At 42.7% G+C, this 13,169-nt stretch overlaps 1 protein-coding gene across 1 annotated transcript; it reads left to right on the top strand.

Moving 5' to 3' along the window:
• Positions 1-9,386: 9,386 nt before the first annotated feature.
• LOC101638227 (olfactory receptor 10V1-like) lies at positions 9,387-10,334 on the top strand. Its single transcript, XM_004715014.1, has one exon. The coding sequence runs from the start codon at positions 9,387-9,389 to the stop codon at positions 10,332-10,334; it is 948 nt and encodes a 315-aa protein (XP_004715071.1).
• Positions 10,335-13,169: the final 2,835 nt, after the last annotated feature.

Here is a 13,169-nt window from a genome sequence, read left to right on the forward strand (position 1 = left end):
TGGGGGGAAAGGAAGTGGTGTTAACAAACCCAGGGACAAGGGAACAACAAGTGATCCAAATCGGTGGTGAGAAGGGTGTGGGAGGCCTGGTAGGGCATGAGGTGGAGCAACAAGTAGCACAATGATCATAATCCAGAGTATTAAGTGCTGCTATCAGGGGGCTAGGCTCAAAGAACCCATTGCACAGCCAACACTTGTCAGTCAGTGGAGGTTTGCATTTTTTTCATGGTTATATCACTTTTAAATGAGTCGTAGATTCATAATCACAACCAGTTCCAGTGCTTCCTTCCCCTCCTGAATTCACTGTTTTCTCACCAAATCCCCTCATCCTATCTCTCACCACCCTGCCCCCACATCCCCAATAAACCATTGCACCAGTTATTGTCTCTATGCATGCATCTACTCCTTCTGTGTGTCACAAACTGGGAAACCCAACATAAATAATAAAAAACCAAAACAGAATAAAATGGCAAAGATAAAATAATAGTAATATAAAGATAAAATACAAATAATGAGTAAGAAAGAAAAGACCACCATCAATATTTTAAAAAGCCAGGGGTGGAGGTTTGTCATGGAGCAAGCGAGAAGTTGATGCACAAACTTTCCCTCACCACTGGGAGGATGAACAACAGCAATGTGGGTGAAGGGAGACAGTGGTTTGAGTAAGATGTGAAAATAATAAAAAATCATAATTTATCAAGGGTTCACGATGGTGGGAGGGTGAGGGAAGGAGGGAAAAAAGAGGAACCTATACCAAGGGCTCAAATAGATAGTACATGTTTAGAAAATGATGATGGTAACATATGTATAAATATGCTTGATATAATTGATGTATGAATTGTTATAAGAGGTGTAAGAGCCCCCAATAAAGTGATCTTAAAAGAAAAAAGAAAAGAAATACTTGCGCCTACAACAAATTCAGGTTGGGTCAAGAGGGAGGTCAACTGACTAAGTATCAAGTCCCATCCAGCATAATCAAGTGTACAAAGATCTCTATCTGGTAGTAAAGCTGTTCGAGCCCCTTGACTGTGGCTAGGAGGGATCTGCCATAGGCTTAATCTGACTAGATACTCTGCAGATGGGTTTTGGGCTCCCACTGTCCTCCATAGCCTTCTACAACTTGTGCATTCACAATTTAAGTTCTGATACTTCCCCCTTTGTCATATTTGAATTTTGTAATTATTGTCTTTGGATCACACAAGCTGGTGTGCTTCTTCCATGTGGACTTAGTTGACTCCTCACTTAAAAGGCTGCCTGCTGGATTACAGAGGCTTGCACATTGATGGGATGTCGACCAGGTTTCAGAAAAGAGCTTTAAGCAGGGTCATTCTTTTCTGGAAGGCATTTTTATGCATCAGCATGGCTTGGATTTAACAGAGAAGGTTGGCTGAGCTTTAATAATTCTTACTTTGATAATTTAAAACTGTTTTGTCAAACTAACTCAACCTTAGAGAAAGACATTTTGTGCAGTCATTAAAATAGAGCAGAATCTAGTAGCAATTAACCTAGTTTAGAGTAGCATGTCCCTAAACAATTCATGCTTGTGCTGAAATATTGACCTACTGGGGATGGTCAATTGGAAGCCAGGTTAGCCACGTGGGGATTAATGGAGCCAAAGCAGGCAGGGAGTCCTGTAGATATGAGATGAGAAGAAATGAGAGTTGAGAGAGATTCCAGACTTCCATCTCTGTAAGTAATCTCCCATTCTTCCCTCGTGAAGAGGCAGCATTCAAGAATTAACAGTACCCGGATGGCTGGGTTTCCCAAGATTATGTCTCTGTAGCTTTTGAAGAAGATTATGAAGTAGATCCCATGTTGGGCTTCATTCATTCTCAGGGAAGGATGTGGTTGCTGGTCTCTCTGAGCAGAAGGTAAGCTTGGTACAAAGGAAGACCAGGTGATGGGGCTGTTGTGTGGTTTAGACCAAGGGAGTGGCTTAATGCACTCTTCTGACCTTGTGTCTTCCTGACCTCTGGTGTGTAGTTACACATAAAATGGAAGATTAAAAGTGACACTATTTTATATCCAGCATAGAAACCACAGGAAATCTGCAAAACAAATGCTCTGAACATGAGAGAAGAGGGACACTTTCTCTCTCAATCGGACTGCTTTCCGACACCCTCCCTTGTAAGAAGAGTGCACGGCACCTAGATGCTACGGTGCATTCTGCTTACATTCTGGATTACACGCTCTGTGACGGGTAGATAGTAGCTGTTCAGTCAATTATTGACAATGGATGTATGTATGAAGGGGCCTATTAAGTGTCCCTGGGGAAGGTGGATGGCAGAAGAGTATGTAAAGCCTTTTGCAGAAAAGGACAGATTTTCACTGTGGCTGGGGATCAAGCAGGAAGTCCTGGTGCCCTGAAAGTGACCCATGCATAAGTTTTGGACCTCAATTTCCTGATTAAGAAGAAACCCAGAGGGTGAAGGGAGCCATCGGACGGTGTAAGATATGACAAAATAATAATTTATAAATTATCAAGGGTTCACAGGGGAGGGGGACAAATGGGGACCGAATACCATGGGCTCAAGTAGAAAGCAGATATTTTGAGAATGATGAGGGAAACAAATGTACAAAAGTGCTTGACACAATGGATGTGTGTGTGGATTGTGATAAGAGTTGTATAAGCCCCCAATAAAATGATTTAATTAAAAAAAAAAAAGAAGAAACTCAGAGTTTACCAACCTGACCATCAACTAGTAAGGAATTGGGCAGCAGCAAAATGATATGAAACACTGCAAGGAAAAGAACATTTGACAAAGATCCCAGTCTCGCCCCCTTTGTCTCCTGAGGAGAAGCAGACTTAGAACTGGAAAGTGAATCTAGGTGTCATATACTCTTCATTTCCTTAGGTGAAGACAAAAAGAAAGAAGATATTTCCATTTGTCTAATAAATTTATTATGTTTTAAAGGCTCTGGAAGAACAGATTGCCTTTCAGCAAAACCTTGTTTTTGCTCTTCTTAACCCCTGGGGAGTCAGCCTGAAACTCATGGTGACCTGACCACACCCATAGTGAAATCAAACACTGCCTCATACTGTCCCAAACCGTGATCACTGGGGCCGTGGACCATTGTGACCCACTGGGTTTTCATGGTTGATGCTCAGCAGTATATAGCCATACCTGTATTTCTAGTGCTTCTTAGTCTGTAAGCTCTCCTGACACCCTGTTGTCTCCATTGAGAGAGGTTATGCCTGAGGCGCATTGGCTGGGAATCAGAAGTGGGAGTCTTGCACGGAAGGCAAGCATTCAGCTACTGAACCACCAAGACCGCAAACAAAACTCTGGATAGAACGAAATCAGAATCAGTTTACAGAGGAAAAGGTCCAAACGTTAATTAGAAAAGAGATGTGGAGCTGAGGAACAAACAAAACAAAACGCCAACAAAACAGAAACAAAACAAACTAAAACCCCAATTGTGGATGAATGAGACTGGGGGTGGAGGACATGTCGAAGACGTCCCAAGAGAGGGTGGTTGCTTTGAATCAGGAGAGATAGGCTGCTGAGGAAGGGGAGCAGAGGCAGATACTGGAGATGGAGGCACTTGACCCCCAAGCAAGCAGGAGGAGCTGAGGCTTCAAGTCACACTGTAGAGGAGGAGAGGCACTTTTATGGAAACATGTAGGAAGGCGGGAAGGATATATGAGTAGGCAGAGAATGTTACAGGTGCGGAGCTCGTGAGAAGAGTGAGGAGTGCTGAAGGCTTCTGATATTTATTTTCTGGAGCTCATCAACTCTGAGTGATGGAGGAAGTAGCAGTAGGGCGACTTGAGAAGAACAGGGAAACTTGAAATAGTCTTATTTCTTTTCACTTTTTATTATGGTTTGAATGTTACAGTTTACGGAGAAATTACTTTCCCATTTAATAATTTATGTACATTTCTTTTCATGATCTTAACACTCTTCCCACCTTTTTTCTCGGTCTCCCTGCTTCCATTTGTCCATCTTTCCTGTCCCTTCCAATCTTTTAAATTTTGCTTTTGGTCAAAGTTGCTCCTTTGGCCTTGACTGGTGGATTATTCTGGGGAGCACATCCCTAATGGTTGTTATCATTTACCTTATTGGCCTATTTTTTACCCCCTGAAAGGGGATCTTTGGGAGAGGATTTAGTTCTAGATTTGAAGGGTGTCTACAGTCCACAGTTTTGGGGGTTCCACCAGTTACTCCCAGATCAGTAGATCTGTTTTTTCTTTCTTTCTGATTTAGATTTTGTTATACATTTTTGCCTTCCTCTCTGTCCAGGTCTTTCTACTGTGATCCAGAACACAGAGGTTGGTAGTGGAAGCCAAGCTCCGTCTGATACTTCTGGCCCTCAGGTGTGTGGTTTGTGTGGCCCCATGGTATTTCGGATGAAGCATTTCATTGAGTCTTTGACTTTTTTTCATAAAGAAGCTTGCTCCAGAGAGGGAGAGGCCAAGAGTTCTGTTTTTGATGGCCACTCACAAGCTTTTAATGTCTCAGCTGCAACTCAGTAATGAGAACCTTGTCTTTATGAACTATGTTGCCTCAGTTGACTTAGTTTTCACTGAGTCTATAGTTCGAAACCCTCAAGTCCCAGGACTCATTCCCTCAAGGTATTTGTTATAACTCTCCCCCTGTAAGTTCGATATACTTTTATGTATATCTGTTGCATATACAAATGCATCTTATGAAGTAAGATTCCTTGGTATGGCTCTTCTATTCACTGTTTTTGTTACTGCCACCAAATGTCTGTGTGTGTGCATGCACATAGAATTTACAGGACTCATGAGGAGATTAGGAGCCCTGGTGGCGTAGTGGTTAAGACTTGGGCTGCTAATCACATGGCCAGCAGTTGAATACCACCAGCCATGCTATGGGAGAAAGATGGCGCTTTTTGCTCCAGTAAAGAGTTACAGTCTCAGAAACTCACAGGTGCAGGTCTATGCTGTGCTGTAGGCTTGCTATGAGCCCCTATCAATGAGGGTAGTGAGTTTGAATTTTTTTTCAAATAAGGGGATTGATCAGTTACACATTCCCTGGGCATAAAGTGAACCACGTCAGAAGCAAGAACAGAGAATGTCATGCCCACCAAAAAGGAAGAGCCAGAGGGAAGTGAGTCCAAGGTTTTTGCCAAGAAAACAGGTGGTGGAAAGTAGCAGAGGTAGCAGAGCAGCAGCAGAGATCAGGAGGCAGTGTGATGGGCTACTGGGCCTAGGGAATGAGTAAGCGGAGTACCTTATGACATCAGAATCTTGAAAGGAGCTTTGTAACCCTCATTGAAACAGAGCAAAGGCCCTAGGGCCACAAAGCTGAGAGGTCAAAGGCCAGGGAGAGAGAGAGAGAGAGAGAGAGAGAGAGAGAGAGAGAGAGAGAGAGAGGTCTGCTGGCATGACTGAGAAGAGGTACTGGGGCCAATAATATTCTTGTATCCTCAGTGTTTTCTGATCCTGACTTGTAAACTGTTAACTTCCTTACAAACGGACCAAATCATGAGCATTGCTGTGAGTTCTGTTGGCCACGGCACATGATTATTAAACGTATCAGAAGGATAGAGTGCCGTGGAAGGGATGGCTAGTGTTAGAATACGGGAAAGGGAGTTGGAGGGCAGAGGAACATCTGGCTTCTGCCCTGTAGGAAGTGGTCTAGGGCTGGTGTGGAACTGGATTATCTCTTCCCCTTGTGTCGTCAAAGTTAGTCAGACGTGGCCCCCATTCTGTTCTTCAGATTTGTAGAAATATCTTCTGACAAACTTCCATACACCATTCCACACAAGTTCAGTTTACATGTCTGCCTAGGTATCCACTGATGGTTTATTACTGCCATTGCAGGATTGTGTACATACCAGTATTTGTTGTGGTTGCTTTTTTACTTTTGCATACCTCCCACTGTCTTCTGATGCCTTGCTTATGTTGTGCTGACCTCCCTGTCATTGTTGTACTACCCATCACTTTATAGCCGAGTTAATGCATGTTTGCTATCTGTTGTTAGATGTTGTCTAGTTGATTGGGACTTGAGTACATCCATATGCACAATAGAGTGAAATGTTGCTCGATCCTGCACCACCCTCACAATTATTGCCTTGTTCAAATCTATTGTTCTAGCCACTTCGTCAATCCATTCCATTGAGGGTCTTCCCATTTTTCACCGACTCTCTACTTGACCAAGCATGATGTCCTCCTGCTCCAGGACTGGCTTCTTCTGATGACATGTACAAAGAATGTGAGACAAGGTCTAGCCGTTATTGCTTTTAAGGAACATTCCAGTGGTATTTCTTCCAAGACAGTTTGTTCTGACAGTCCATGGTGTATTTAATATTCTCCACCAACACCATAATTTAAAGGTGTCAATTCTTCTTTTGTCTTCATTGTTCATCGTCCAGTTTTTGCATGCACATGAGGCCATTGACAATACCATGGCTTGCGTGAGGTACACGCTAGCCTTGAAAGTTGCATCTTTGTTTTATAATACTTCAGAGAGGTCTTTTGTGGCATTTCCTGCCAGCACTTCATGCTGTTTCGTTTCTTGACTGCTGCTTCCATGAGGTTTGATTGTGGGTTCAAATAAAAAGAAATCCTTGATGACTTCCGTCTTTTCTCTGTTTGACATGAGTTCCAGTTATGAAGACGTTTGTTTTCTTTATGTTGAGAGGTAATATGCACTGAAGATGGTAGGCCTTGATCTTCATCACTAAGTGATTCCAATCCTCTTCATTTTTAGCTAGCTAGGTTGCGTCATCTGTACATTGCAGGTTATTCATGAGTTTTCCTATAATCTTGATGCCTTGCTTTTTCCCCATTGCAGTCTCTCAGATTATTTGTCAGTATATAAACAGAAAAAGTATGGTAACTGGGTACAACCCTCATACACAATTTCCTGATTTTAAAGCACATACTATCTCTGTTTTGTTTGATTAATTGCCTCTTGGTTCAGGTTCCAGATGAGTACAATGAAGTGTCTTGGGATTCCTATTCTTCTTAGTATTATCCACAGTTTATCATGATCCACACAATTGAATGATGCCTTTTCATACTTAATAATACACATAATCATCTTTCTGGCATTGTCTACTTTCAGCTAAGGTCTATCTGATGTCACATTAATATCTCTCCTTTCACATCTTCTTCTGAATTTGACTTCAATTTCTGGGAATCCTTGTTGCTGTACCAAATTTTACTTGCATGTGACACTAAGAATAAGGTCTGATAATTTACATATTCCATTGAATCACCTTTCTTTAGAATTGACATCTTTGCCTTGGATTTAACAGGCCAATAAAATTTCTTCGGAGCCCTTGTTTTGATGGACACTTGTTCTCTGGCTCATACGGGTAATCCAAGACTCATCCCTGCTAACAATTCATTCTATAAAGTCATGAACAATAGTTTCAATCTTGCCTAAAAGATTGATGGAAGATCAGCTCTTTGGGTTGGTTGATCTTTGAGCAATGTTTTTCACACCGATCGAGCCCAAAGTTGACTGAGGTCAAGGTGTGGTTTTTTAAAATTGAAAATATGAAATCATCCAAGAGCCCAAATTCCATAGCTATTGCATCAGTGGGAATTCTATGGTTTATTCCAACAGTTTCTGGACCTCAGTGATAGTTTCTCCATTTGTCTAGGCTGACAGTCATTCCTCTTCTGGTGTCTCTTTGAGGTTTTCCCAACCTTCTTTAGAATATTTGATCCATCTAAAACCTTGTTTTTATATAGGGCAGTATTCCTTCAAACATGTTGCAAAACTTCAGTGATTTGGGAAGATGTCCACTTGAGTCCCATCAATAAACTTGAAGTTCGCCCTGACCTCAAAATAGTACTTTTTCATGGCACAAAAAATATCCCTTCTTTGAAGGCACCACAAAGAGAAGTTTCTGACAGAGATAACTTCTTTGCATTCAGGCTGTTTGGCTGTTGGCTTCGAACAGCTGGATGTGTGGATAGCACCCCAACGCATTATCACTAGCAGAGACTAATCCCTGGAGAAGGACAACGTGCTTTGTAAAGTGGAGGGGCAGCAAAAGAGAGGAAGACCTTCAACCAGATGGACTGACCCGCTGGCTGCAGCAATGGACTCAGACAGAACCATCGTGAGGATGGTGTTGGACTTGGCATTGTTTCACTCTGCTGTGAGTCGGGATGGACTTGACAGCACCCAACAAGAATGACAAATGGCTGATACTGAGCAGCATCAATGAATTTTGGGATCTCCTCTTGCCAAATTCATCCTGGAGTAGAGATGGTGGTTATTTCATAAAGTATGGCATTTTCACTTTCCTTGGGGGAGGCCTTTGTTCATTTATGGCTAGAGGATCTCATGGACGCTTGCATCTTATGATGCTGAGAAAGTTTTAGTTGTGCTTCCAGACTAAGAAGAACTAAGAAGAAAAGCCTAGAGACCCACTTCCCCAAATAAGCCAGTGTAAATCCTTGGATCACAGCCATCCAATCCATAAGTAATCATGGGGATGACACTGGAGAGGCAGTAGTGTGTTTGTGTGTGCATGGGTTGGTTAAGTCAGGACTCAGTTTGATGGCAGCCAACAACAACGACCATAACAGCATTTGGATTGGGAGTCGATCAGACCATCAAGAAGAGTGACAGTAATGGTGGCACACAAATAGAAAAAAAAGATGGACCATTGGATGGCATGTGGGATAAAAGCCTAATTGGAGATATCAAAAGGAGCCTTGATGGTACAGTACATAAGCACCCAGCTGCTAATCAAAAGGTTGGTGGTGATTCAAAGTAAACTGTGGTAGTCTATTTCCATCAAGATTCCAGTCTAGACAATCATACAGAGCAGTACCACCTTGCATTGTGCAGGATTACTGTGAGTTAGAATCAACTTGACAGAAACAGATATTTTTAGGCAACAAGGGTGAAGAGCTTAGTATTAATAATTATTGCTAACATTTATGGAGTGTTTACGAGGGGGGGTCAGACACTTCTACTTCTCACCCCAACCCTAAGAGTTGTGCCTTGTCATCACTGTTTTAAAGATGATTAGGTCAACTCAGGAAGTTTTAGCAGAGTTTCCAAGATCATACAGTTGTTAACTGGCAGATTGGAGATTTGAAACTAGATGGTCCAACTCATAGGCTCTACCCCTTATACATACCCAAGAATTCAAGGAATGAAAGTACTGAACGAGAAGAGGGGTTTGTAATCTGGGAATAAAATATAATGACTTAAGATTTTGGTGTTAAACTATTTCTAATGGTTGCAGCAAAACAAGAGCAAATCAAAACTCTTGAAGAAAATGTGTAGCTGAATTCAGCTGAGAGACAATGATGGTTGGATTTAAGGAGTCTCAACATGTGAGGCAAAGCGTTGCATGGTTGAGCCATCATTAACGCCCATGTCCCAACTTTGATCTGTTCTTAGGGGCCGTGCCTGTGCCATTAGCAGGCCTAGTTCTTTGAGCATATGGAGGATGCAAACCAAACAGGGATGATTCACTTCCACTTCCGCCCCTTTTCCAAGCTCCCTGAGGTGCAGATGCTGATTTTTGTGGTTTTTTTGATTATGTACCTGGTCAGCCTCAGTGGCAACATATCCATTTTCCTGATCATCTGGATCCATCATTCTCTCCACACCCCCATGTACTTCTTCCTGGCTAACTTGGCAGCCCTGGAGATGTTCTATTCCTCCACCATTGCCCCTCTGACTCTGGCCAGTGTCCTGTCCCCTGAGAGAACCATAATTTCCCTTCCGGGGTGTGGTACCCAGATGTTCTTCTTCATCTTCCTGGGCAGCACGGATTGCGTTCTGCTGGCCATCATGGCGTATGACCGGTTTGTGGCCATTTGTCACCCTCTACATTACACTCTCATCATGAGCTGGCGGTTGTGTGTCCAACTGGCTGTCGGGGCTCTGGTGCTGGGATGCATTTTGGCCATGCAATTGACTGTGCTCATCTTCCAACTCCCCTTTTGCAGCAGCAAAGAAATCAGCCTCTTCTACTGTGATGTTCTCCCTGTCCTGAGACTAGCCTGTGCAGATACTCGGGTTCATGAGGCTACTCTGTTTGTGGTCAGCATCACAGTCCTCGCCATCCCATTCCTGCTCATCTCTCTCTCCTATGTCTTCATCGTGGCTGCCATCCTGAAGATCAGCTCTTCAGAGGGGAGGCACAAGGCCTTCTCCACCTGCTCCTCCCACCTCACTGTGGTCCTCCTCCAGTACGGCTGTGGAAGTCTCATTTACTTGTGCCCCAGTTCCAGCTACTCTCCTGAGAGGGGCCAAGTAGTGTCTGTGGTTTACACGTTTGTCACTCCTGTGCTGAACCCCTTAATCTACAGCATGAGGAACCGAGAGCTTAAGGATGCTCTGAAGAAAGCATTGATGAGGCTCTTGCTGCCCCAAACACCATGAGTGCTCTGAATGTTTACCTGGCATGTTGTTTGGGGAAGACCGATGAGTATATGATCTGAAAGATATGGAGAAGAGGCAACCCAAAAGCCATTGGTTTTATACTTTTACTTCTTCCTGATTATGTGATTTTTTTAAAAAGGTCTTTTCTTGCTACTCCATCTCAGGGTTTCCATCTGTAGAATGGGAATTAAAACACATGCACTATCTAAATTTTATTGTTGCTTTTAGTTGCCATCAAGTGGGTGCTGACTCATACCAACTTCATGTATAATTGAGCAAAATGTTGCCGGGTCCTTCATTATTGCTGGTTTCCTTGACTCTATTTGTGCGGTTGCGGTGTTATGTCTTCCAAGCTGGTAATAGTTCTAGTATAGCTATGGACATTAAACGATATAGTCAGACACAGTGTCTTAGGACTTCTAACGTGAGATATAGTGGTGAATGGTGATTATTAATGCTTTTAGCCCTGGCAGGGTTGCAATCCACATGGTCAGCAGTTCGAAACCACTAGCATCTCCCTGGGAAAAAGACTGGCCTTTCTAGTCCCTTAAACAGTTACAGTCTTAGAAACCCACAGGGGTTCCCTGTGAGTCAGCATGATGCAATGGCAGTGGGAGTTTGACCACTTCGTGTAAAGTTTGCATCCTACCTTGTAACAGTCACCAGAGATACTTGATAGGTGCTTAGGCAGTCCTAATGGTACATCTTGGTGATAGTGATGTTAGGGTTAAGATGCAAATCCTACTGGACAATCTCAACTGCTCTTTAATGAATTCAGTGGTCTAAATGCTAAGCATGTGTCTTTTTGCAGAATTTATCTTTTATTCTAAAATATCATCTATCGAAAGAGAATGAAGACATCACTGGGGTTTAAAGGTTTGGTATTTTCTCTTTTCTTACCTTTAAGAGCCAGAACCAATCTGCCTCCATATTCATCTATGGCCGTGTGATGTTTTGCCTTCTAGTTCCTTTACCCATCTGTGTTAGTCTGGGTACTTTAGAGAACAAATCCACAGAAACTCATGAATAAGAGAGAGTTTTATATGAAGGTTACGTGCATATCAAGAAAACATCCCAACCCAGTGCTGCCCAAGCCCACAATTCCAACATTAATCCATATGTCCGACAACAACCCACAAAGTCTTCCTCCATCTCACAAAACACACGCAATGATGCCGACTACAGGAGAAAAGCTGAGTCAGTGAGTGTGTAAGTATCTCAGCACTGGCAGGGGTCTCTACACAGCTGCTCCAGCACCCAGGGCTGCATCAGGGTAGGTCCATGCGGCTTCTCCTAGGGCATGTTTTGCAGAAAGTGAGCCTTGCCAGCTAAAGCAGGGAACTGGCTAAGGCAGTTGCACCCTAGTCTGACCATCAGAAAGCAAGAGACCCGAGAACTAGAAAGGCGAGGCTCACCGAGCCATTTATCCCTCCGCCTTTCAATTAACCCCATATGTGTTTATTGGCCAGGTTGGCACAATAAATGAACTACCTCACCATCCTATTTTTCCATATTCTCTCCTCCACCCCCCCACTCCGCATATTTCCCTGTCTTTCTAGTTATCCCTACCTATGTATGCGTTACTTAGAAACATTGTTTTACTAATCAAGCCTCTCTCAGTGGAATGAGGATAATGTTTGTTCCAATCTGGAAGAAGAGGGAAGAGCAAAGCTAGTCCTTTGAAGACAAACAATGAATGGATCCATTTCAGTGGGGAAAGGACTAAGAGTCATATGGCTCTAAAGATGCTGACTAAGATGATAACCATTTTCACGTGGGTCCTTTCCTTCAAGGTGCTGGTATCAGAACAAGATAGTTTACTATATTATTGCAGCACAGAGGAAGCTAATTTATTCCTTTCTCATTGATAATTTTTATTTATCCTTTCACCAACTATTATTGAAATGTACTATGCACTATGCACTACCTCTGGTGAATAGAGTACAAAATGCCAAGGTGCGAAGTAAACCCTGCCTTCAAGGAAGCTATGTCTAGTGGGATGTAAGAACATATGTCACGATTACACCAAAAGCCAAGTGTTACAACATGGTGACAGTTCATAGGAGGAAACAGGAAAGCTATTCAAAGAAAGTTTGATGGGAGGAGGTGGCATGTGAACTGCATGAGATGGGGCTCTAGGATTCTGGGGATGCAGAAATGAACAAGAGGGCATTTCACAGAGGAAACTGTAATAGGAGAACTGGAAATCATATCTGTGTCTCTGCTTACATACATTTTTGTGGAAGGATAGAGTGCTACCTTTACTCATTATTTTTGAAAGAGAATCACAGTCCTGAAAGATAAAATCTAATAGAATTCCTTTTACATGGAACTGAAATTTGACCAGAGCCATGTGAGTAACAAGAACCCAAGAGAACACCTATGGTTCATTTTAGGATTTCCAAGTGCTTCTTACCAGCTCAGTCATGGCTGATGATGTGAAACTGTACTGGATGCCAATCTGTTAAACATTCCTGTACCAGAATGATAACTAGAATAGGTAAGCATGATTGACTGGTGCCATGCTAGACAACCTATTGACTGGTAGAGTTGGAATCAATGGTGTCTGGCTCTAACATGGTGGCCAGTGTGTTGTCTTGAAAGTGCGTGGCTCATCACAGCCTGGTAGTAATTCAATCATTTGTGTTAAGCTCTTGAAAGGTCTCACTATGCCTCTTCTGAACCTCTCATTCCAGAGGCTCCAACCCATAAAATTTCCTACTCTGGTTATCATTCCTGCCCACCCACATTTAATACATCCAAGTCTGATCTGTTTTTGCTGCATCAGCCATGACTAAACTAATTCCTACTGATCTGATGTCTTGGTTCATTGAT

Source organism: Echinops telfairi, unplaced genomic scaffold (genome assembly GCF_000313985.2).
Source record: "Echinops telfairi isolate 266 unplaced genomic scaffold, ASM31398v2 ScPeMD7_7416;HRSCAF=8454, whole genome shotgun sequence".
Taxonomy (NCBI): domain Eukaryota; kingdom Metazoa; phylum Chordata; class Mammalia; order Afrosoricida; family Tenrecidae; genus Echinops; species Echinops telfairi.

Excerpts from the sequence above, each read along its gene's own strand:
- LOC101638227 (XM_004715014.1), top strand. The coding sequence starts at position 9,387 with ATGGAGGATGCAAACCAAACAGGGATGATTCACTTCCACTTCCGCCCC.